The sequence below is a fragment of the Notothenia coriiceps genome, unplaced genomic scaffold (assembly GCF_000735185.1).
Source record: "Notothenia coriiceps isolate Sejong01 unplaced genomic scaffold, NC01 NC01_scaffold00019000, whole genome shotgun sequence".
In the NCBI taxonomy this organism is placed as follows: domain Eukaryota; kingdom Metazoa; phylum Chordata; class Actinopteri; order Perciformes; family Nototheniidae; genus Notothenia; species Notothenia coriiceps.
In genome coordinates this window covers 783,938-809,851 of record NW_011351701.1, presented here as the reverse complement: position 1 = coordinate 809,851, position 25,914 = coordinate 783,938, and the positions used below count along the sequence as shown (strand labels likewise).

Below are 25,914 nucleotides of genomic sequence, written 5' to 3'. Positions count from 1 at the left end.
ATCATTTTTTAATATAAGATTAATTCAATCAATCAATCGAAATACTTAATTAGGTATATTAAAATAAAATAAATAAATAATGATATTAATCCAGTAAAAATGTGCAATAAAAGTGGTTGTAGCCACAGGAACACAGCGTTCCAGGCACAGGAACGAGGCAGGACGTTCTCCACAGCATGGAGACCCTCTGAAGACTCACACATGGTGAAGACAACGCTGTCGTCAGATATATCCCGGTGCAGGTCAGACCACAGCGTGCAGCCATGTTTTCGTAAAGCACATTAAACTAAACTCCAAATATTCATTCTGACTCCAAGCTAGCAGCGTAAGCTTGTTCGTCTGACACCGAGCTCATGCTGCCAGCTCGTCCATTCCATAAGCCGGTGATCTTACGTTGGGCATGATGACTCAAATGACGAAGTCATTTTTCAGGCCAAATAACCAACAATGAGTATTGATATTTACTAAATCAAATCCATTTTCACACTCTTATTTACCCTTAATTTTAACTGTGGAAAAATTCTCTCCACACTGACTGATGGTTTCATATATTCAGCTTGTAATAATACAAGTGGTGAACACAGTCAACATTATAACCTGTGTACTTATATACAGTGTGACATACATCGGTCATTGATCTCTTCTGAGTTGTGTAAATATAAACTGAGTTTATGAAAAGTTGCTTTGGGTTTGTAAAAAAAATTATAGTACTTTCTAAAAATATTATTTTGCAGTTTTCACAGTAGCTAGAGGAGGAGAATGATTTTGATTTAAATTATCCAAAATGATGATTCTCCTCCCAGAATCAATCAGTTTTCAATTATACATATTTCACAATAAGTGGCTGCATATTTCTCGTGGTTATCCCCGTCATCTCAGAGCTCTACATGTTTCATTGTTTGCCAGCGAGAGACAGGTTTGCATAAGTCTTATATAATTATGGCAGCGCTTTGACAAAAGGGGGGGGGCATCTGAAGAAACAGAGCAGAATTAAGGGGCAAGTGAAGGAGAGCCGGGCAGACAGGCGATCCCTTTCTGCAAGACATCAGTGCTAAGCGACCCAGACGGGGAATCTGTCATGTCGGATGCTAATGCTAACTAAATGCTGAGGTATATGACATTCCTGCCTCCCACTCAGTTATCCCTCAGTGTGTGTGTGTGTGTGTGTGTGTGTGTGTGTGTGTGTGTGTGTGTGTGTGTGTGTGTGTGTGTGTGTGTGTGTGTGAAAGAGGCAGGCTCAGTGTATGTTATTTAAGCAATAATTACGTTAATGTATTGACTGTATTGATATTCACTGAGTTGACATCTGCTTCATTGCCCTAACAACAGATAGTGGCTGCTTATCAGTTATTAAGTGTGTGTCGATGGTCTGATGTTCAGCAGATGGCGAGGAATGCCAGTTGATTGCAATTAGTGCAAACTGGGGCATGTGTGCAGAAAGTAAGCAGTGATAACATGGTTGTTTTTATCGCCCTTTTGAAAGGAAACTATATAAGCACATATGGGGAGTGACAGCAAAGTGTGTTAAATCTCATGAAAAACCCCATATGCATGCAGGGACGGCCCTCTTCCCCCCCTTCAAGACCAGGCAGCAATAGAGTGCACAGCTGGAGCTCGGTGGAAGTGAGAATGTACTGTCTCCATTCATGGCTCCTCTCCCGCTCCTCAGCTGTGCCATTTCCAATCAATAGCTTTGAGGAAATCAGCGTCTTCCCTGCAGTTTGAAATGAAAGGCCTCTTTTGTTGTGAAGCCCATAGTGTGTATAATGATCTCATGCTGAAGAAAAATGCATGTTTTTCAGAGTTCTCCCCGTTGCAGCACATTACATAATGTGTTCATGTTGAAAGTGAAGCCTGGAAAGCTGCATTCACAGTTAAAGTAGGAATTAAGGTGATGCCTACCTATCTTCTGGTGTGAAGTGGTTGAAAAGCAGTGCGTTTTAGCAGCACAAGACTTGCATGTGAATAAGATCATAGTTTCCCCTCTGGCTCCAGGTGTTTACTGGAACCATTAATTCCCATCTGCATATATGCCCACCTCCTCCTCCTACTTCTTCTCCCACTCCCCCATCTCGCTCTCTGAGGAGCGTGTGCCTGGGGCTCAACAAGAACGCAAGAATGACTTTGATTTGACCAAGGAGAAGTCAGACAACTTCTTTATTATATTTTCACAAAGCAATTTACTCCCAAGATGCATCTCTGCAGCAGTGATGAAGATGAAGCATGTTGCCAGTAATGGGTTTTATAGTGGCACTGATGACAAAATATGGCAGTATGGTTGCATTGTGAAAAATAATGTAAAGCTGAGACACAATAACAGCTCAAATAGTCAAATGGAATTAAAGGCGAAGTCAGTGATTTTCAATACAGCTTTTGGGAAATTCACTGAATATCTCCAAAGGACTGTATATAAGAATTGGAAGTGGTAAACGTCACATCACCCATTGGAAAAGTGAGGCTTTAAAGCATCAAATTAGGCATTTTATTGTTGCTATTTTGTTTTTTTGCAACCAGGAATGAAAGTTCAGGATAGAGCTACAACCAAACACAAAAAAAAGTTTTTTAGGCAACCAAAATGTAACAATAAATACAACTTTGAATAACTAAAAACACTCTGGGAAAGGGTTAAAGTTGTTAGACGAAAAGACAGAGAGCAGCCGGAATGGACAATTATGTTATAGCGGCCTGTCAATCACAAGGTAGCCCCGCCCTAAAGCATACCTCAAGCATTTATCATCTATTTCACTCAGAATGGGACCATATTGGAATAAATGAACATCATGCTTTATTGGAGAATAATTCAAACCCAGGGAACTAGCTATAGTATCAACTTTAAAAACATGCATGGCGGTGTTTTACTGATCATCAAAACTAATCTAATCCTAAACCACTTTGTTTTCGTAATGGGTTTTCCATGTCTCATGTCTTCATGTTGTGTAATCATTGTAAACAGAACATTAAAAGCCTATATATTTTCATGATTGTATATCCCTTTTGAAATTAAATACATATATATTGTTTATCATACTGTGTGCAAGTTAACCCTATACAAGTGTACAAAGTGTACCAGTACTATTTACATTACACTTCTGCTTTGTATAAACACCATATATCTTATTTGTTTAAAGTGCAGTGCAGCTCAGTCACCACTTCACTTGTTACTGTTTTGCTTGCTAATGCATTGTGTCATGGTGACTATCTGCTGCCTCTTTCTGAATCCAACATTGCCATCTGTTGTTTGAGTAAAGTAACTGCTTTATACTGGACTTGTGCAAAATGTGTGAAACTCCACTTTAGTTATAAAAGTGAATCCATTGCAGAGAAAGTTTGAAGATGAAGAGACAAACACATCAGAACAAAGTAAATGTAATATAATAACAGTCTATACACATGTTCATTTATTAAGGTCATCTGGATTATAAATCAGGATATATTTATTATTTGTACTTTATGGTGGTATAGAAGTGATGGTGCATATACAGTTTATTTATTTTTAAAGTAGCATTGCCTTAAAGTGGGGTAGGTAATTCACTTCAGAAACATTTGTTGTTATATTCCATGGAATGCTCATCCCGATAGCAATGAATACATGAAATGCTTTGACAATAAATAGGCCTCAGTGTTTCTCCAGGTTTACTGCTTTGGGGAGGTGCTGCCTGAGCATCGCCTCTCCAAGAGAATGGTAGGGGAAACACTGGGCCTACATAAAAAAATGTCATCTGTGGAAGCCGTGGCGCTGTAAAAAGCACGACCAGTTATTTTAGCCGGCCCGGTTAAATAACAGGACGGCCTACCTCTGGCAGTGGGGGGGCTTGGACTGTGAGCCGTAGGGTCGCCGGTTCAAGTCCCCGACCGCAGTGGCTACATTTCATTGTGTGCTCTGCATGTGTGACCATTGAAGAGGGTTTCATCCCTCCTAATTATATTCTAATTCTATCTGCCTGTCAGCCTTCCATCTGTGCACAAAACTTATCTCGTGTCCCCATTGGTCATGTGCGTCTGTGTTATGTTATATTGGAGGAGGGGCTCTGTAAGGAAGCTCTGATTTTTTTCCGGTTGTGTACTTTCAGATTCTAGCGCACTCGAGCTGGTTTCTCCATTCTTACCTACCCTTAATGGACTAATTCTCCATTACAAATAAAGTCCTGCATTCAAAGAAAGAGAGACAAATAACTATTGTCAGCAAAATATACTTGGTTAGTTTAGCTTCTTTGAACTATTCACTGCTGTTGGGAAGTTTAATAAATAACGACAGCAATGTATATTTTACATTTTTAAATCTGAATCTGCAAAGTCACCAGAAGCTACTAGATGAATTTAGTTAATTATGTTAATTAATATTATATTATAGAATAAGTAGGAGTATAAAGTGGCATTACTGTACATGGAACTACTCAACACTGTGATATAAACCTACTTTACAACTCCAATTCCACCACTGATCACTATTTATGGAATTTGGGATTTAAATGCATTCGTTCTCTGGAGTTGATATTTCTTCTTTTCTCATCCACAGTCGCTCCCACATTTATCATCATCATCCCCATCTAAAGCAACAAAGATGAGCTGAACTGAAATAATTACCATACCATAATAAGAGCCACCTCTGCAAATATGACCTTGCCCAATCAATCAATGCGATGTACATCTGCATTGATCTTTATGTAGACATTTATGTACAAACTTTCACTGAAAGATGAAATGCACATTTATTAATCACACTTTCTTTTGCTCAAAAACGTATACTAACTAGACGTAAATATATAGTCGATACATATATGCTATATATATACAAACATAACAATGTATGCATACACCTATCTACATTGTTGTTTACATTCTGCCTATATTTTTGTCCACTGTCCATAGGAACACTCTGTGTGCTCTGCATGTGTGACCATTAAGAGTAAAGAGGAGTTTCATCCCTCCGATTCTATGTAATGTATTTAACTTCTGCCCCATTTTAAGTGTGAAATTAGAGTCTTTTTGATTTCTTACTTCTGGTATTTTCTTGAATAATTATTTAATACACATTGTTGGAGGGAGCGAGAAATCAAAGGTCTTCATTAGCAAATCTCACTGTTATTGTTGTTATTAAAATCTTATAATCTGGTATTTGCCTTAGTGTACCACTAGAGGGCAGCAGACGGACTGTTTTTAACGGGCTGAACTACAGACAGTAAAGTTTAAACTGCAGCAGAGCATGCGTCAAGCCAGCACGAGACACCCACAACAACCCAGAGAAAACAGACTGTTATTGTCATAAAAACAAAAGCCTGCATTTCTTCTGGGATTTTCAGTGGGTTATGACAGTAGGATTGGAGTAAATATGTGGCCAAAATGTAAATGGTTAAACACAAATGATAATGAATGTATCTTCTGATACAAAAAAGATTAAGACTCAGTAGCTTACTGCTGGTTTTTTTCTTAATCATGGCATGGGCAACCTCTCTCTTACATGAAAATGAACATATTACAGAGAAAGTGGGAGAAATGGAAATACATTTTTAATAAAGTGCAAAATAAACCCTATAAAGGCTGTGGCTGGCTTGGACCCCAAAAATACATAGGCAGCAAAACACAGTTGGAACAAAAGACTTGAGTTTGTGTCTTATTTTTTAACCGGATGTGGGTGTGTTTGATTCCGTAACTCTTGACACCGGTCCGGGCAGCAGGCTGTCAGTCGCAGTTTCCCTACTTTGCTCGCACCATCCAGGCGGTTAGCTATGTGACAGAGTGGCCGCTGTTTGATCCCGGACTCCCCGCATCTTCACCGTCCGCTCAGGATGGACCAGAGGAGGGTTGAACACGGCCGGAACACCGGTCCGTTGTCGCTGTACGGGGAATTCACGTTGACCGCTAACCGAAAAGTCAGGTGTGCGGTGAGCCTGACCGAGAAGGACCTCATCGTCCAGAGGCACAGCTCGGCTCCTGTCGGGAGGAACAAGGTGGTGCTCAGCCTGAAGGACTGCATCGGTTGCCGGGCGTACCTGGGGGATGACACCGCAGACCCGGCAGCTTACCTGACGATATTCTTCTACCCGCTCAAACGGCGCTGGATGAGTTCCGGTGTGTCGAGGCAGAGAGCGGAGCAGTGTTTTCGTCTCACGGGTCTCCAGGACCCTCGCGCTAACCTGGAGGAGGCGGAGAAGTGGGCTCGCGCTGTCCGAGAACGCTCTGCACGGCAACAGTATCTAAGAGACGGTGAGTGTTCGTTAGCAACAAGAGTTCACTGTCCTGACCCAACAGTACACTGCAGTTACATTTGACTACATTTTGAAACTTACATAGATACCAATCAACATAGGTGTAACGCTGGGAACATGTCCCCACTACTTGTTGAATGACCAATTTTGTTCCCAATACTTTAAAAAATGTGTTTTGTAAACAATGTAATAGATAAGAACACGTTCATAAAGGTTTATTTTCACAAGAGAACAGGTACAATCTAGAGAACAGTTCGTGTGATCACACTTGGTGGGTGTACTTTTTGGGGGCCAAGTGGTGCAACTTGGACAGTGAAACATCTAATATTAGTTATCTTTGAATAGAATATCAAACATAGAGGGATGGTGGTGAAGATTGAAGAATTTGAATCAGAGAACTGTTGGATGTGTGTGATATGCCATTCAGAAAGCCTACTGTAGATTGCATTATATTTGCAATCAACCCTTTACACAGGTGTTGATTGATATTGTCCTTAAGGTTGTAATGACAGCCTGTAGCCTGTCAGTGTAAATCCTTTATGAATATCTAGGCCTTCAGGGGTTGATATTGTCTGGAAGGGTATGTTTAGGCTGTGGCCTGACTTTGTAAATCCTGTGTTTACAGGTGTTGATAACAAATGGAAGGCTTAAAAAAACATATCTGACATTTTTTCCCTACCACTTTTCAAAACAAAGTGACACCACTGTCAATCACCTAATGATAATAAATACATATGTGTTCTTGAAGTCAAATGAAAAAGAAAACAACATTGAACACTGTTCAGTTTCACCACCTACTAAAAAACAAATGTCCAATGTCATCAGCTGTATTGTAAATAATAATTAGTTTCCTTTGTGGTTGATTTGCTGATTGTTAGGATCAATTAAACATGTTTAGTCAATAAAAAAATCGAAGATAGAAGCACAATCTCAGAAATAAAATCCTGTAAAAAATACAGAAATCATCAAAATAGTTGTTGATTATATCAGGATCGGCACATTGATTTGTCTTTAACTCTGCTCTTTCATTAGTGACTTTAGGGGAATTCTCTCCATGAAACCAGAATTCCTAGAGCTTCTACCTTTTGATTAAATAACTTGTTAACTGCAATTTGCACAGTGTGCAATTACTGCTGCTATACTACTCTCATGTGTGCGTACCTCTCTTTTACAAATCTTTAGCTGTTATTATGATGAAACTATGAGAGGTAAGGCGAGACACATTACACCTTTATAGATTATGTGAATGTGTCATAGTGTTTCAAATTAAAGGCAGAAATACTTTTTTGCGCCTACTGACCTGTACAGTGACTGTTTTTAAAGACTGTTACCAGCGGTCATTTTATTGTACCATCCTTATCAGTTTAATCTGACATTAAAACATGTTTAAGTACGATGTCACTTACAATATCATTTTAATCTAATCATGAACTTATATTTTAAGGCATAATTAAGGCTTCCGGGGTTATTCTTAACAGTTTTCCTTACAGATATTTAAAAAACAAATAGTATTCACTGTTTATTTTCTATACAGAACTGGTTTCTTGTAACCTTATAAGCTCGCATAGGCTCTTGTTCCTATACCTTTAACCTACTCCTGTGAATATAACAACCGGACTGATCAGGTACAGAGTCACATTTCAGTTCCGTTATTCAAATAAACCCCTTTAACATAAAAGATGCCTGAAAACATGAGATTACTGCCATTAAGTTTACATCATGTCAGGACATGTAATGAGTTCGCCTATTTTCTGTGTAGACCTGTATTATTATCTCTTATCTGTCACAGGATATCTTTACCTTTAACCTGCTCCTTATATGAATAAAACAATAGGCCTGCGGTGGTATGGAGAGTCACGTTACAGCAACACTCTGCAAACAAACCAGATTAACATAAAGACACCTGAGAAACGTGCGGCAATGTTACTTCTATTGAGTTCATGCAATGCCAAAAGGCATGATTACTTTGGTGGGAAACATTCTGTAATTGGAGGTTTCTAAAGATAAGTTATCTCATTATTTGTCCTCCTCAACAAGCTGTTCCAGCTCAATGAAGAAAAAACATGAAATGCAATTTTGTTTTGCCTCACACAAACTTTTTCCTTGGTATCACTGTGACCCAGATAGCATTTTCCCATTTGCACAAATGTATTTTTAACGAGACAAAAATGCTGCAATTCTATACCGGCTGTCATTATCAGAAGAGGAAAGAGCTGACTTTTAGAGAGACGGTGTTATTTGCTTTGAAACATATTGTAAGTCCACATCCTGACGCTTAAACTTGAGATAGTGACCTAACAAGCTTTCAACCTTGAGACGGACAACCAAACACATATGACCCCATATCTTCACCTGCTCTGTATTCTTGTAACACAACTCTTCCTCCAACCAGTTGATCTAGGCTTCAAATCCCTGGCTGTAACTGGAGACATTTTGCAAACACTTTTTTATTTCCTGCTTGTAATAAATTAGTTAGTCCTATCAGGGATGTCAGTAGACAAGTCATTGATTCAAACGTATATGCTGTATATATTCCTGCTGCTGGGCTACCTGCCAACTGTCACATTTTGTGGTCAGTATTCTTAACTTCAAAGCTGATTCATGCTGCAGGGGTCCTGGGTATCTCTGGAATGTGATGACATGATTTCTGTCCTAAAAGCAGTAAGTTACTCATTACGCCGGCGGCCTTGTGAACCACACTAAATCATGTTCAGGAGCTCTGCATCTTACCCATTAGTCTAAATGAGGTCAGTGCTGCCTGTCTCCATCAATATCGGTGTAATGTGTCTTCATCTTGACTTCTGGTGTCCTCAGAATTATTCAGAAAAATCCGTTTTCTACTCATCCAGTTACCTCTGACAGGTACATGGTGTTCCATTTTAAAAATGTCTTCTTTAATAAATCCATTAATATGTGCTCGGTCTTGCGTGTCATGTTCAAATACAAACAGGTGTTCGGTATGTTTGCACATGCTCAGGTTGCCAAGTGTTGCTTTCAAGAGTGGATTTTATCAAACTGTATGGCAAAATTGACTCCACTATCTTGATCCTTAGGGCTGTGGCAAAAATAGTCAATATTGAGATTACAACTGATTAAAACCATTACTTTAAAATTAAATTCAACTGAAACAGCTTGAAAAAAAAAGAAGAAACTGAGATTATCTTGTTTTCATAAAAGTCAAACCCAAACTTATACTTTTAAATAAAATGTAATTAAACACACAATAGTGCTCATGCCATCAATACTGGTTTGCATGACAATGAACATTTCCCCAAGCATCTATTAAGAAACAAGCCGTCAGTTGACCCCGGGGTCGCGTGGCTCTTCTCATGGTTTTGCGCGGCACTTTATGGTATTCGAGGCAGTTGGTGAAAGAGTTGTGTTACAGGTCACTGACAAGACAGAAATTCCCTTGCAAGGAAGGGAAACATTTTACAGCATAGTTGTCAGTTATTAGTCAGAGCCGACTGACTAATCATTGTGTATATGTTTTGTGTTTTTGCCTTCCTATGATTTTTATGATAACTTTCATTTCCTCACAGTGGGAGACTGTCCCGAATCTTAACTTCATGTCACAGTCACTTTGATGTTGCCTCTAATCGTTGTGCTGTGCGGCGTTTAACAGGAGAGGTGAGGTCACATGAGGTGGCACTATTTCTTTGCATATCAGGACGCTGACTCGAGATCCTCATACATTTCATCCCTTCTCTGACAACCACAACTGACAGTTCAGATGCATTGCCAAGTATCTCTTTAATAGTATTGATCCCCCGTTGTCAATAAATGGATTCACTTCAGCTGTGGAAAGCATTATCATTATAATGAGTCAGGTGCTGGCAGCAGGCTGAGGGGCTTCTTCTATTGATCAAATCAATCACTCTGGGTTGTCATCTGGCTTAAGCACTTGGCTGCCACTGTCAACTGACAATAAATTACAACACATTATGGGAATTAATTCATTGGGGTTATATCCGGTCAATCACACAGAACTCTCACTCAGCAGATGCAGGCTCACCAACGCTGTGGTCAAACCATTTTAAGCATCTGGGTCAAACACATTAACGTGATATTATCAGATGATATAAATCACCCTGCCAATGTTTTCTGTAAATGCTAGGCTTTCTAATAATGCAGTAGCAGATGATTGGGATTGATATATCAGTGGATTTGAATTATAACATGTTTACAAAGCTGACAGGATATTGAGACTAACTTCCAAACTTAGGGAAAACACAGATAAGTGCATCCTGGGGGGACTTTAACCTCCCAGGGATCATGACTTGTGCCAATGTCATGTAACTCAAAAAGGTTGTAAATGAATGTGTAAAACATGGAAGCAGCAGTGATGGACAAAATGAGATTAGAAACACTTCATTCAACCCTCAGGGGAGACGCTGCTGCTCTTTTTAGCAGAGAGATCCAGGCCTCTGTCTGCCAGTCAATGCAATTACTGATACTTTACCTGAGGCAGAGACAGAGCTCAAGCTGGGGCTCACTCCATTTCATACATGCAAAAGAAAAGGTTAATGGAAAATGATGTCAAAATGTAATGCAATTTGAGCCTAACTTTATAAACCTTATTGACACATTTAACATTCTTTGAACATGCATGGGATTTAAAAAAAGTTTAATCTACTTTTTTTTTTTGGGCTACAAAAAAACTTCCAACATGTTTTGACGTTTGTTTTATAGCCATCAAAAGGAATAGGGCTGTGTCTGACTCTGAAGTTCTTTTACAATATAAGACCGTGTTTCAGAGAGCCTTTCCAGGGTATTCTCATATGTTCTGTGTGTTCTGTGCTTGAGCTTTGGGTGTGGGAGGGTGTGTGAAGGAGATAAGCTTGACGTTTGAGGGTGTACCAAAAATAAAATTTGATCATGATAATGACTAGTGTTGCAATGTTAAGTCAACTAATAGGTTAGTTGATTGACAGAACATTTATTAAAAAGCTGTTTTCAACCCTCTTAAATATTATGTAAAATGTCCTACTTTCCTTCATTTGCTATCATATTTAAGGATACATCTTTGGGTTTTCGACTGACAAATGAAAACGTTTGAACACTGTAAAAATGTGTTTTACTTTGTTCTGACATTTCGTAACATTTTAATTTAGAAAATAACTGGCATAATAACTAATAATAGAACAAAATCATCGGTATCGGCTCTAACAATGTGAAGTAATCCATTATGGATCACACCCTTGTGACTAATAAGTATTGAATGGACAGAGAATGAGGAAACTTCCTTTTTGTCTCACAACTCAAACCACATAGTAGGGCTGCTCAATTAATCATATTTTTAATCGCAATTACGATTATGGCTTGCAACGATTACAAAAACAACGTAATCGAAATAAAACGATTATTTTTTTATTATTATTATTAATTATTTTCTTTTTTTTAATTAATTATTTTTTTTTCAGTTCAATTATAAAGTTCAGGGTAATCAACTGTTAAAAACATACTGTTCAAAAAAAGATTCTCCAATAAATGGATGTTTTCAAAGTAAATGGATAATCGTTTTTAATAATCGTGATATCAATTATTGACCCAAATAATCGAGATTATGATTTTTGACATAATCGAGCAGCCCTACCACATAGTTCATTTCTAAGTAGTTCTTTGTGTTGCAATAGTATTAAAGGGAAACAGATTTGTGTGTGTGTGTGTGTGTGTGTGTGTGTGTGTGTGTGTGTGTGTGTGTGTGTGTGTGTGGTCAGACAGCAGTGGCAGCAGCTCTCTCCCTGAGGACTCCACCTCATTGGATATTCGCTGTGATCGAGCTTGACGTGCTGTCTAACCTCTGATTCAGCGTCTCTGGAGCTTTCTCCGGGGGTTCACAGCCGCTCTGTAATGACAGTGTCCTGCCCTCTCTCTTTTACCACGAGCAAATCTAAATGATGGAGTGTGTCCGTGATATTGGGCAAAATACACTCCATAGTAAACCCCATCAAACTTTTATATTTACATCCCAAACTGGGGGATGACTTTCTGTGCATTATATCAGCAGACGTATGAAGCGTCCGGGGCTCACCCGGTGCGCTATTCTCAGAAATGCCCTCTCGAGTCGCTCTATGATACACCGAAAACAACAACAACAACCACTAATTGAGCATTCAGGCTACAGAGCAGCTGGGTCACCTCAGAGAAAGTCTGCCTTTGCCTGGTAAAAGAACATGTGGTGGCTGTGGGTTTTTTTATGGTGGGAAGTCCATTTCCTCCATACGCTGGCAAACACCACAATGTGTATTCTTTTCTACAGTTTGCAATTATGTCATGTTTGCCCTTCTTGTGTATCTTAACAACATACAGGAATTGAATATACAGTCGGCTGTACAGCCATCAGAGCTTACATTCATTCATCATTATAGCTCCAGTTCCCAATAAAGAAAAATCAAATTAAATGAATGACTATCGGAAAGTTTGTTTTCATACAGCAACTTAACCTCCTCTCCCTAATCCGACCCTGCAGCCTAAAATACCCAAATGGGAGAGACAGACGGTGGTTACATCCTCTCTCTGCTCTCCCATCCCGTCTCTCTGTCTCTTAACATAATGCATCACTCTATTATAAAATGTCAGGGGATACAGTAAAGACAAGTGGTTGACAAACAGCGCAGGATAATTGAACAAAAAAACCTCAATGTCATAAACTCTCTTGCCTTTCCTTATATAGATCAACAGCAAGTTAACCACTGCCACCTCCTCCTCCTCTCCCTCCTCCCCCCTCCACACCCTTTGTGGTTCTGGCTGTGCAGAAATGTGCTGTAAGTTGGAGCTGCTTCCACTTTTTGATTTGCAGACAGCTTTAAGAACAAGAGTTGTCAACTCACTGCACTGCAACCACATGTTACTGCAGAGAAGTTGGGTAGGCAAGGTTTCTTAGTAAAGCCAACACCAAATATTACAAAAAAACTCCCAAATTGATTGACAGGTCTTTAAATACAGGTTAAAACATGTTTTTCATCCATGGGAGTTCAGTCAGGTTTTGTGAAGCACAACAGTTTAAAAGGCCTTGATTTGCAAACCTTAATATTTTAGTAACTTTTACTTTTATAGGTCGAGAAACAAAACAAAAATGAAATTTCATTTAAGTAACTTTGATTACCCTTTACCTGTTTGTTTTGCTTGTGTATCCATGGATATAGCACACTAATACGTTTTTACAAAAGTAGATTAACTTACAATAATTATTTTGCAACCCACACATATATATACAAATAAAAATAAAGTACTCTTTCTTATGAATGTTACATAAAGTCAGAGTTCTGGAAAATATCATGTATTGCAGTGATTTATAAATAAACACATTCAATCACAGTCTCATACTGTTTATGTGCATGCACTAATGCACATTGAATCACACTAGCGTTGCTGGTCTTGATGATATTGGAGTATAAGATGACTGAAAGCAGAAGTGAACCTCTCATCATGATGGAAACCTCCCAGACATTGTGATGTATCTCTAGATTGCTATCATGAGGTTGCAGCTGCTATGTAGTTAACTACAGTGTGCAGCTCAGTTTAGAGGCATAACACTGCTATCAGATGAAAATCACATCACTGCAGAAAATAATGTTTTCTTTCATAAAGTCAGCACAGCTGGCTGATTCAGCCGCTCAGTTAAAAGGTGGCTCAAACTAAACGTAAAATCAGCTTTAGTAACTGATTGCTGGCTTAAATATATGTTTTTGTCATCATTTGTTTTGTTTTGTTTGCTTAGTACTGAACACAAGATGACATACACACACATTAGATACCATTTGATGCAGTACACATATAGTACAGTCAGTGTATATGAGAGAGTACCTGCCCCCAGCTGGCCTGTGACAAGCTAACATTAAGTAGATTGCAATTGGACATATCTATCATAATAAAGTAGAGGTTTTAAGTACCAGGTCAAATACATGATAATCCAGTAATCCCTTTAACGTGGAAACTGGATTCCCTCCTTATGGGTGTTTTTATGTTTTTAAAGCTTAGTGCCCACATCATCACTGAAACAGAGATAGAGCAGTGGGGCTCTAGGTCTGCCTTTCAATCAGAACACTTAAAAATATGCATTGAATACCCATTTATCACAAAGTCACAGTTGACACGAGGGCTAATTTGGAAAAAACCTGACAAATAAAATGTCTTTATTAATTGTAATGCATGTCCCTGACATGTTGTAATACACCCCGGTCTTGAGGCTTGGCAGTGCTCCTGCATTATAACAATAGAGCCACACAGGTCAAACAGTCTGGAGTGGACCAGATACTTCTTGCTTGGAGCTGTTTGTTAAAGCTGCCCTGAGCAAGCTTCTGTTTAGTTCTCTTGTTGCTTCACTTTGTGTGCCTATATGAAGTCAAACAAATACCGACTACATTTCCTTCTTCGTAAAACATCTACAAAGCACTGCTTGCATTCATGATAACAAGTCTGAAGTGTTCTCCTTCAATGCCTTTGCTGCATTCTTTGCTATTTTACTCGCCCATAGAGATCGGTAGGATAAGCTTGAATATGTTTTACATCGCAATGTGCACGCATGAGAAAAAACCCATCAGGGACCTGCTCTCAAAAACTCATACCTTGGTTGGTGATTGGCTAATGGTTACACAAGCCAAAAAAACGTTATGACATCATAAAGTGTCCAAAATCTGATCGGCTCATGTTCAAAAAGTGAGTGAATCTTTTTTCCTGAAACTTTCAGAATCTCTTTACAGAGAGGGGACACATGTTTATGTATAAAAGACATGAAAAAGTGGATTTTGCATAATAGGTGACCTTTAAAGATTTCTTGTAAAAGTGGATTAACAAACATCGTACTTTTCTATCAATCAAATTCAATTCCCAAGCAAACCTGTCCAAATGTCCCTTCTATCCATTTAAATCCCCAAATGAGACCAAATCTGGACAGTGGGTCCCATCTGAGTCCCACATTTGTGCCGGCTGAGTGCAGTTTTGTGGGCTCAGCTGAGTGTAACGAAATCCACTTTTCAATCAGGATTGCTTCTTCATTCCCTAATCGCAGACAGTTATTGCTTTGTCATGCTTCACTGCTGATGGGGAGCTGATTTTGGGAAGTTGAGTGTGACACAAGTTAAAGTGACTGACGTCTGCGCAGGTCATCACAATGAGTCAGTGTGAGTCAAGCAACAATGACACTTAAAAAGGAAAGAGTGGCCATTTAAGGTCATGGATGATGGATTTAAATAATGAGGATGAAACAGTAATGTTTGAATGTCACCCTGATTTTATATTAAAAGCCAGCATGATAATACATTCAAATATTCTTAATTATAATAACATTTGATCAAATAGTAAATCTGTCCTTTTTCATGGTGCTGAACAGTGGTTACATTTAAGGCTTATATTTTATTTCTGTGTCTGCTTAATAGAAGCTGACATCCTGCTGAATGCAAGAAAGCTGTCTATTCTCAGACTCTTTAAACACCCATCCAGCTATTATGGGGAACCTTGCTAGAAAAAAAGTGGTTTTTTTCCCGGCTCGTGGGTTTTCCCCTTTCATTTGTGCTGTCATTTCCTATGGCGAGTACCTCAGTAGTGATTATTTCATTAAGATCTGGGAAAGTTCCCATGCTGTTGGTTTGAAGAGAACACATGAGACGGCTGTAATCACAGATCAAGTTAAAAGTGGAGATGCAGAGCTTTGTTGCTGAAGTGTTGTTTTTCTTCCTATTTGTCCTGGCTGCTGTTTGTGATGATGATGACGATTAAGTCAGGATGAAGTAGCATCTTCCACTTTTCACTTCTTCCAGGGCAGTAATTTACATTTTTTGTCACAATAATTCTAGTCTTAACCGAAGTCTTCGCCATATTTTTGGTTTAGTTAAAAAATCTGTCCATCGCAGTTTCTCAACGTCCAAGATGATGTCACTTAATGTCTTGTCAACCAAATATATTAACTTAGATATGATATTAAACAGAGAAGCAGAAAAAATATCTCATTTGACAATTTGAAAGATTATCAAAAAAGTTTCACTCTACTACTGTACCATTGCAGTCCTTAAACTGATAACGCAGAAACAAACAGTTGTGATGACAAGATTTGTTAAATGAAGTGTCTTTGACCTTTAAGTAGCAATGTATATCATGACTTCATAATCAGGACTACGCCCAGTCCTATACAAGCAAACCAGACACTTTATCTGCTGTCTTAACCCCCCATCCCCAATAATAACCTCCCTTTTGGTTAAAAATACACAGTTAAATTCCCTGCATGGTGGACTGGATACAGTTTAATTATAGATACAGTACAGGGTTATAAATTAAAGTTCTGTTGATTCTAGTCCGTCTTATTAGATGTCAGTCTTTGGCTCGATGCCATGATGTCACTGCAGCTAATGACAGGGGAGGAAACGCTGAGCGTGGACGGAGACGAGACGACAGATAGAGCCTCTGGAATGTTTGGAGAAGGGGAGGGGCGGCACACAGGAAGTGGCATGGGGTTGGATTTAGCCAACGAGCTCTGCGTGGGTGTCGGGGGGGCAAACAGACTGCAGGTCAGCCCCTTCAGTTCCCGCTGTCCTGCCAGCTAATTCATGAGGGCACTTCTGTGGCTTTCCCTCACAAGTCCAGTCGTTTACGATTTGGACGATAGCTGAACTATTTGATACACAGAAAAGATGTCGCCAATTATTCTGCTAATTGGGTAAACTTTAAAGAGATTTTTCATGCAAAAATGGCATAAAGGGAAAACTCTAATTGTTTTTTTAATAATACATAATATTTATAAAGCACTTTTACCCGGGCTCAAAGACGCTTGTTTTTTATCACAAAAAAAAACGTTATTAATTATAATACATATTAAATGAATATTTTGGACTGAAAAAACATGACACTTAATTAGAGCTTTGAGAGACTAGGATGGACATTTTGGCAGATAAATTGATATTTGAATGTTGCAGCCATACTCTATAGAAATATTCATCACACAGACAAAATGGCTAAACCCTACAAGACTGTGAACTTGTTTTTGGCATTTAAAAGGTGTACATAACATACCTACATCTCGCCATGCTCGAAGACCAATGAGTTGAGGTTAGGTCAAGTGAACAGAAACATTTTGATGTGTGTTAACGTGTTTTGTTGCATGTTTTAAGACATTCCAGTGGGATCCCGGTGAGCCCGCTGTGTAATATCCATTTCATGTAAACCTGCTAATCAGGTTGAGCAGCTCAGCCCTGACTGCAGTTGATCCCGCCCATCGTTACTCACGTATCTACTGTCAGACTTGTTTGGATGGTTTTTCCTCCCTCCACGCTCACACAGTTTTGATTTTTTTTTCAAAACAGCAGACTGCAAAACCAAGTGAGGAGAAATCTCACTGCGGGTTTTCTGCCTATCCGGCTGCTTCACGGAAACAGTTTTGTTTGTTTGTTTGTTTGTTTTAGGGATGCACGATATTGGTTTTTTGAAACCGATACCGATAACTTCCTGCTTCTCAAGACCGATACCGATACCGATAACCGATAATAATATAATATATACCTGTAGTTTTTGCACACCTGGTGGTAAAAAAAAGACTAGTAGGTGGGGGTGGGGTCATCTCTGGCAAACTTCTTGCCTTTTTCAAAAGCCTCGTCGATAGGTAAAAGCCCCGGTGCCTTTGCAGCTAGCTTTGGTTTCGCCGCTAGTTTAGCAGCGCAGGCGTCTTCGTACGCTTTTAACGCACCATCGTAGCGATGGCGATGTTTCAGGTGACTAATCAGGTTGGAAGTATTATAGCTCGTTGCCTTTTTCCCTCCTCGTGGAACTTCTGCATTGCATTTGTTAATACAAATAGCAAGCGAACTATCTAACTATGAAACTTTGAAATAGTCCCATACTACCGACGACATGTTTGTTTACTGTCCTGGCTTCACGGCCGCACACCATTTACGTCACAGCCAGGCATGAGTTAGGGAGCGCTGGATTTGTGAAAAACTCCCCTCTTCCTAAACTACTAATACCACAGTACTGGCAAAACGGGAGGAGCCGAGTGAAAAACAAGCGCCCCTCATCCCAATCCACCCACACCGCAGTATTTTTTTCTTTTTTTTTACCCAAAAAATATATTTTATATTATCGGGGCTATTAATACTTTTATCGGGTTTATCAGGATGACGTCATAATTCCTAATATCGGAACGATAATTGTCGTGCACCACTAGTTTGTTTGTGTGAGTGAGTTAACTAGGCGTGACATGGAAAGCAGCCTTACTGCAGCGTGGCGTTTCTACAACAGAGAGCACTGTGTGTACTTTTCTGTAAAGCTGTCCCACCGCTGAAACCTGTCAAATGCGCCTGATGGCTTCCTGTCACTTTTTTTACTTGAATTCTCTCCCGGCTCAGACGTGACAAAAACAGATTTAATGATAATAACTTTGCTTCACATTTCTATGGGGGGAAGGAAAAACATTCTTACATGAATCAATAATTGAGTTTCTTTAATATTTTAGTTACTGTTCATTTATTGTCATATCTTCTTTTCTCAGAACGACCCGTTCCCTGTTGAACATGAGCACAGTTTAATCACTGTGCGCTTACCTTTATCATATCCATATATCATCCAATGTCACATTGTCTACTCTCAGATATTAATTTAAAACCTACTGTATTTTGGAATGGCAAAGTCTGATGCTTGCAATTCTCGATGAATCCTCCCCAGACCAGAGCCAGCCTCTTCCAGTTCATCCTCCTCCTCCTCCTCCTCCTCCAGCCTCCTGCTGTGCTCTAAAAGACATTCTGGGATATAATATATGAATATGTGAGGGTTTCCATTGCAGCATTTTACCATCATTACTTCTTCTCCCCTGGTCCTGAGTTGAACTGTGGAGCTTCTTTCCTTTGGTATAATATATTCAGCTTTAAAGCAACAACAACCTTTGTGCACCTCTGACTTTCCTTTGCAGCAGAATCCATCAAGTCTGTTTGAAGATATAAAGGTGTTTACATTTGTGTGTCTGCAAATCCAATCTGCTGTCCTCCACTGTAGAAATGTTCCCTGCTTGTGATGCTTACTAAACCAGCCCTCCTGGGGATTAGCCTTTTCCTTAAAATATAAGAGTGTTTGCAAACATTACTTTAATAAAATGCCAACTTCTTTAGAGTTCACATTAAAAAAAAAGATGAAAGTATGGACCTCATAGCCATGCAACGAGATAAAAGGAAAAGTAATAACTCGTAGATGAGCATCTGTGTAACAAAATATAATAATACAAAAGTACAAAAGTGAAATGTTTCCAAAAAAATTGGTGTTTGTTTGAAAAATAACTAAATAAAATAAATCTTTAGACCCTCGCTAAGACAAGATAAAAAGAAATAAGAAAGTAAAAAACTGCAGATCAATCAATGGTGCAAGTAAAATATCAGAATAAGTCAACTAAATAACATATTATGTAAAATAGAAAAAGGAAACTATGTTTAACAGGAGGCAGCTGTAAGATTTACACTGTGAAGAGAGTCTGTGCCGTCAGTCCAAATGTTTGAAAAACTGTATAAGAAAGTGTTGGGAAAATACTGAATGTACTCTTCTAATATCAGAGTAGCACATGATAACAAAGGCCCTACGAAGCTGTGTACGTAGCCGGATGTATGATTACCTAGAAGAGCGTCAGGACTGTTTTAGACATATGATAGCTTCTGTAGTTCCCAGAGCAGTGTCCTTCAGATGCTTTATATACAAGAGAGGGTGCTATTCACTCACAAGATGAATACCGGTTCAAAGCAGTATTCTATGCTTAGTTCAGATTAGCTAAGACCCACGTCAGAAATGATCATACTTGTCATATGTCTATCTCCATAGAGGCTGAATCATCATGTTAATCGTTGTCACATACAGTGGTTGTACCATATGCTCTGTATGTGATGACTACTTCCAGTCTTGCAAGCATAATAAATACATGTATCCTGACATTGAAGCCCAAGTCGGTGACGAGTGATATTTTTCTAACAGAAAGCCTTGATTTGAAACCCTTGTTCTGTGTCCTGTCCTGTAGGGGTGATGATGAGCGCGCTGTCCCGTCCCAGCCGGATGATGCTGCTGGTGAACCCACAGAGCGGGAAGGGCCAGGCGCTCACGCTCTACAACAACCACATCCAGCGCATGCTCAACGAGGCGGGGGTCACACACACTCTGGTCATCACCGGTGAGTTGGAGGATAACAGCACAGCATGAGAATAACACACAGCAGTGTTGAGCCCAGACACCATCAAGTTTATTTGTATAAAAGTCTACTCTGTGAAAAGCTGTGAGTTAATATTATCAGAAACTAGATTTTTTACCCCTCTTAGTCAAATGAGAGAAGAACTCAATTTACATATATTAAGTGGGCTGCAAAAAAAGTAATTAATAAATATATAAAATGAGGCCTGGTTACATTTTGTATGAGTAAGCAAAGATGTTTAATCCCTGAGTTAAAGGGTTGAAAACATACCATAAAAATCAACAAATAGTGCAAAGTTGCCATATTAGAAACCATCATTTTCGAATAACCTTTCAAACAAAAAAGACATGTTTTCCGATTCATCCCGTCATAAGGCATGTGCATTAAAGATCTATGTAACCGTAATCTATCATTATTTCATCACCTCAACATTAAAACATTGTTCAATCTTGTCATAAAATATAACACAGCCTCACGCATAATCAGCACTCACGAAACTCCAAACACACACAACCCTCAGACAGTTCAGCGAAGACTACAATAACAACAACAACAACAACACCCCCCTCCAAATCTCAATACCCCTAGTTTAAAAGCTTGTCGTGTTTTCATGCTGTCACCATCATTATGCTGATCAAGCGCGTCTGACCCATATGCATGCAGATCTGTTATGTAACAAAGTGTGTCCACACAGAGACTCACATATGGATAAAGACACGTCCATGACAAACGCACAAAATCCTCTTTGGCCATGATTAGATTTGATACGATCTCTATGCATTCATAATCATCGCCATCATCTACACTGGGCTGTAACGATTATATAGTGCAGCATTAGATTTACACGCGGTGCCGTGCTCTCCGCCTCATGGTTTCTGTAACTCGCTGGTGTTCTCCCTTGTTTCACCCCGTGTCTGGCTCTGTTCATAAATCACTGCAGAGTCAGATAAGAGACAGAAAAAGTCTTTCATCACAGTGTGAGGTGCACACGCACAGAAAGAGGGCAGAGGCGCATGGAGAATAAGCTTACTGGCACCGCTGTGCTGTGGAAAACTCACACAAACTGATCTTTTTGTGATTTCCCAGAAGTACTTTTTGACATGTTAATCCAGGGGAATACATACAAATAGATTTAATCCCCAAAATCTACATGAAAGAGCATGACTACTGAAAGGGGAATTTAGATGCTACAGTGATAGACAATCTCTGTGACAGACTGACTTTAAAAATAAAACTTTGACTCTAGTCTTTCACAACGATGCCTCAGGAGCAGTGTTGGGATTTTAGACTCTTAGATGCAGTCTAGTTATTCCTCAAAAACCAGCTCCAGACCAGACAGAAACAAAACTGTTTACAGGTTTCACTGGACAATGATAATTGTATTTGCCGCAGGTGTAGCTGAGGATATTCTAAGGTTGACTATCGTGCTTTCATTCAATATTTACACAATGAGATTTCTGATAAGTAATCATCAGTGTTGTGGATATAATGACTTGGTGGAAACATGTAAAAAAAAAAAAATAAGATGTAGGAGAAGTAACTTTCAAATGAATGTTTATTACTTGCAAGTAAGACCTTTTCTATATGGTAGAACTATGTTCTAATGCGTATAAGCTCAGTTATAGGACATGAATTACATCTCTATGTTGCCAGTGTTTTGAGTGTTGTTTAGTGAACAACTTGGACACACCCAATTTGACCAATGGAAAAAAGTGTTTTATTATATTATGTTTAGCCATAAACGTTGCTAAACAACATGGCTATCTTTCCTCATGTATCTCTGTGTATCTCTCGAAGTTTATCTAAGCCGATGGTAACTAAAGTGGGCAGACTCATTATTGTATCTTTGGCTGTGCAGCAGCTGCGGGCGCTGCCAGCGGTGGAGGACAGATGAAGGATGACTGCACTGCTGTGGGGGTGCAGTGTGTGTGTGTGTGTGTGTGTGTGTGTGTGTGTGTGTGTGTGTGTGTGTGTGTGTGTGTGTGTGTGTGTGTGTGTGTGTGTGTGTGTGTGTGTGTTTGTTTCTGTGTATATTTGTATGGGCTTCTTACTGTAGCTTCTGTTCTGCATGTGTAAAGATGGCACACTGATTCCTCTCAGGCAGACTCTGCCCAGGCATCCTAAGATGTCTGTCACACAGCATTAATTAAAAGACAGCAACACGACTCATCTGCTCAATACAAATTAAATATATGTATTTAGGTGACAGATATTCCCCAACTTCTCTGTTGCTCTTTTATTTGTCTCTCAGCCGTTAGTTTTTAATGTTATGGCAACAATCTTGAGAAGTAACACAACACATTAACACAGTGTGTTGCTGCGGGGCTCCTCTGTGCCATGGTTCAAGTTAAGAAACTATTATGTGTATAAACAAGGATCTTTGAAAACTCCTTCATCCTAAAGACTAAGCAGAAAATACATAAATAAATACGTCAATGCATCCAGTTGTATGAGCATCAACACATTTTCAGAACTACAATAGTGGCTAACACCTATAGACAGTCAGAGTCCTTTCCTTGTGAGACATTTGACCTTAAAGTGTCCAAAGTCCTGTAATTAGTCGTGACGCAGCGGAAGTGCAGCGTAGTTTAACAATGAGATATGCACCAGGCCTGGAGGGAAACATGCTTTCTGCTTCCATCATTGATTTTGAAGGGTCTAAAGTTTTTGGAGATGAGCTTATTCTACGAGGGACCAAAAGTTGGGATACCTCTGCTGCTTAAATATGGATCATCCGAGCACGGAGGCATTGTGTTGACCTGATTATACTTTTCTAATCGAAAGGTATGATCACTGTGACCAAACAGGCTTTTTTTAGCCGGTACTCAATAATCAATACATGCTATTCATTTTAATTTCATAAACATTTTTCAAAGGGTACGATAATGTATTGGAGATATTTTGGACAGACATCTATGTGAACTGCAGCTAAGTTGACAGAGGAATTCAACTACTGTGAGGTGGTAATGCTAGTTTTAGTTTGACATTTGTAAGTCTGCCAACATTATGAGAGTGCAATACTAGTTTGTTGGAGTAAACCTTTTCGCAATATACCAAAGAAAAAAAAAAGGGAATCCTCTTTCCATGACATCTTTACTTAAATACGTATGTATATTTTAGTTTGGTACATCATGTGATTAGAAAGATTCCTGACGGACTCTTCTCTATGTCTCCCCCATTTTGTAATGAGACACAGGTTTTCTTTTTATTCCCACATTAAAATCTTGCTACAGTGCGACTTTTACACACAGATCACTTGTGTATTTTGTAGAGCCATCGTAGAAAAGTATTTACACCATGACCCAAAAGCAAGCATTTCCAGGATTTCACTCGTTTAATGTGGCTGTTACCACGTCATATAATTGCCACTTGGTGTAAATAAATATACTCTCTAAAGTTGAACTGTATCTGGATTGTTGCTCAATTTAGGTCCTTTTCTTCCACTGGCAGGCCACAAACATTTCCCATGTTTAAACTCTTGTTGGCTGATCAGGGATCAGGCCTGGCGGAGGAAACGTCCATCAGTGCCTGTAGCTGTGATGAGGTGTGTGTCTATTACTGTCCCTCTAACTTCACACCGGGAAGAAATATAACTTTCGTCACATATTTTAGGACACTTCCTCTTAGTGGTGATTTTCAATGGAATACATGTATTAAGAATTAAAAAGGGGCTGTTACTGTAAGGTTAATAATGCAACATTTCTGAGTTGAGAGAAATTAGGCTTTGGAAACATGTGCGTACATTTGACCGGTCTTATGTACACCGCGGGAGGGAAAGACGCACGCAAAGCTACTATTTTAGCAATGCAAACATGGCAGATACAGCCACTATTCACTGGCATCTCATGTTTACCTAAGAATCGTTCTCAAAGATATTTCAGCATCAGTTAGTGAGATGAAACACTGGAAACCAACTCATGGGAAAGAGTGGGCCAAAAAGAGAAAGTCACACCCCTAAAAAGTTATTACATTTGACAGTGTAAACATTTAGTACAGTCCCACCTGAGGCGCTCCCTGGTGTGTGTGTGTGTGTGTGTGTGTGTGTGTGTGTGTGTGTGTGTGTGTGTGTGTGTGTGTGTGTGTGTGTGTGTGTGTGTGTGTGTGTGTGTGTGTGTGTGTATATGTGTGGGTACACCCTCAGGCACCTCCCTGCAGCTGACCGAGCTGTCACAGTGTTTATACTATTACACACACACACGCACGCACGCACGCACACACACATACACACATTCAGAAGGGGGTGCTGTTTAACTGTCACCACCTGCTGTCATTTAGGTGGAGGAGTGCTGCAGTTATTAGTGTGTGTTGTTTGAAGGGAGCCACAGTCAGGATGCTGGTGACAGCAGGGTGGAGAATCATCTGCAGCTGAGCGGAGGACAGAGCTTCCCGTTACCTCACCTTTAATCCATCACAAAGCAGGTTCTGTTTTCATTAATGAGACAATTATCACCTCACTCTGCAGCTCCACTCAGTTTTAACAGAGCTTCAGAGGACTTTTCAGCTCATCTGATTGATAACAGATGCTTTGTAAAAAAAAATCGTTTTGCAAACATTGAATGTTAAAATAAATGTTTCCTCTGCCCCCAAGAGGCCAAAAAACTGTTCTAAGTTCAAAGTATATAAACACACTCATACAGTACATGCATTACAATATTTGTTGGTTATAGTTGTACCCCCGACTCTCCAAGCTGGCTGTAAAGTGATCACGTTGTACTCTGATTACAATTTAAGAGCTATAGGAACAAATTAGCATTCAAGTGCAGCTGAAGCTCTAGCTAGTAACCTGTCAAGTGTCATTCTTTTTCATTTTAAACGTTTAACTACATAAAAGGCTACCCAACTGTATGCTGTGCACATTGTATGGCAAACTGTTAATGATTTCTGTAATGATTGAATAATAGTTTGCTTTGAATGTCACACATTTGGAGCTCCTTGTTGCCGAGTGACACAGCATATGCCATGTAAACGTTACATCCTGGGTTCAAATCATTGGTGACCTTTGCCACATGCCACACCCCTCTCTCTCTCCCAAACAAAAACCAAAAAACATTTAACGTTGCAATCATTTATCAAATCAACCAGCATGTAATCTCCTTTTCATCAACGCTGAATCCCAATGCTTGCATATTGATATGCGTTGGAAGAAGAACTGTAATCCTTATGTGCAGTTTTTCTCATCCTCCAGGAGCTTACTCATCTTGAGGACAGTTAGAAACATGCAGCGCTGTTCAGGCTGAGAGCAGAGGCCAGAAATGAAGCAGAGATCTGCATGGCTGTAAGGAGTTAGTCACAACTCGACCCACAGAGAAACTCTGCCGCTCTCCTCTCTTTACCTCTGCAACATAACTATAAAAATAATCACGAGCACAGTGTGACTTATCTCCGACCCTGATATTCCTTTCCTCTCACTGCGACATTTTGCCATTATCAATCTGTCTGACGGGGGGGGGCTCTCAGCTCTCCTCCCACCCACTGCAGTGCCTCAGTTCTACAGGGGAATTGATCCCGTTAATCTGAGTATAGAGAAGGGAAGGGGAGAAGAGAGCCGGAGGAATCAGA

At 39.5% G+C, this 25,914-nt stretch overlaps 1 protein-coding gene across 1 annotated transcript in view; it reads left to right on the top strand.

Moving 5' to 3' along the window:
- Window positions 1-5,594: 5,594 nt before the first annotated feature.
- The window catches only part of LOC104951633 (E2/E3 hybrid ubiquitin-protein ligase UBE2O-like), a 26,023-nt gene continuing 5,703 nt past the window's right edge, over window positions 5,595-25,914 (top strand). The window contains exons 1-3 of the mRNA XM_010778343.1: window positions 5,595-6,204; window positions 20,188-20,337; window positions 22,214-22,272. Coding sequence (XP_010776645.1) covers window positions 5,787-6,204; window positions 20,188-20,337; window positions 22,214-22,272 — 627 coding nt within the window. The 5' untranslated portion in view covers window positions 5,595-5,786. The remainder of the gene's footprint in view (window positions 6,205-20,187; window positions 20,338-22,213; window positions 22,273-25,914) is intronic.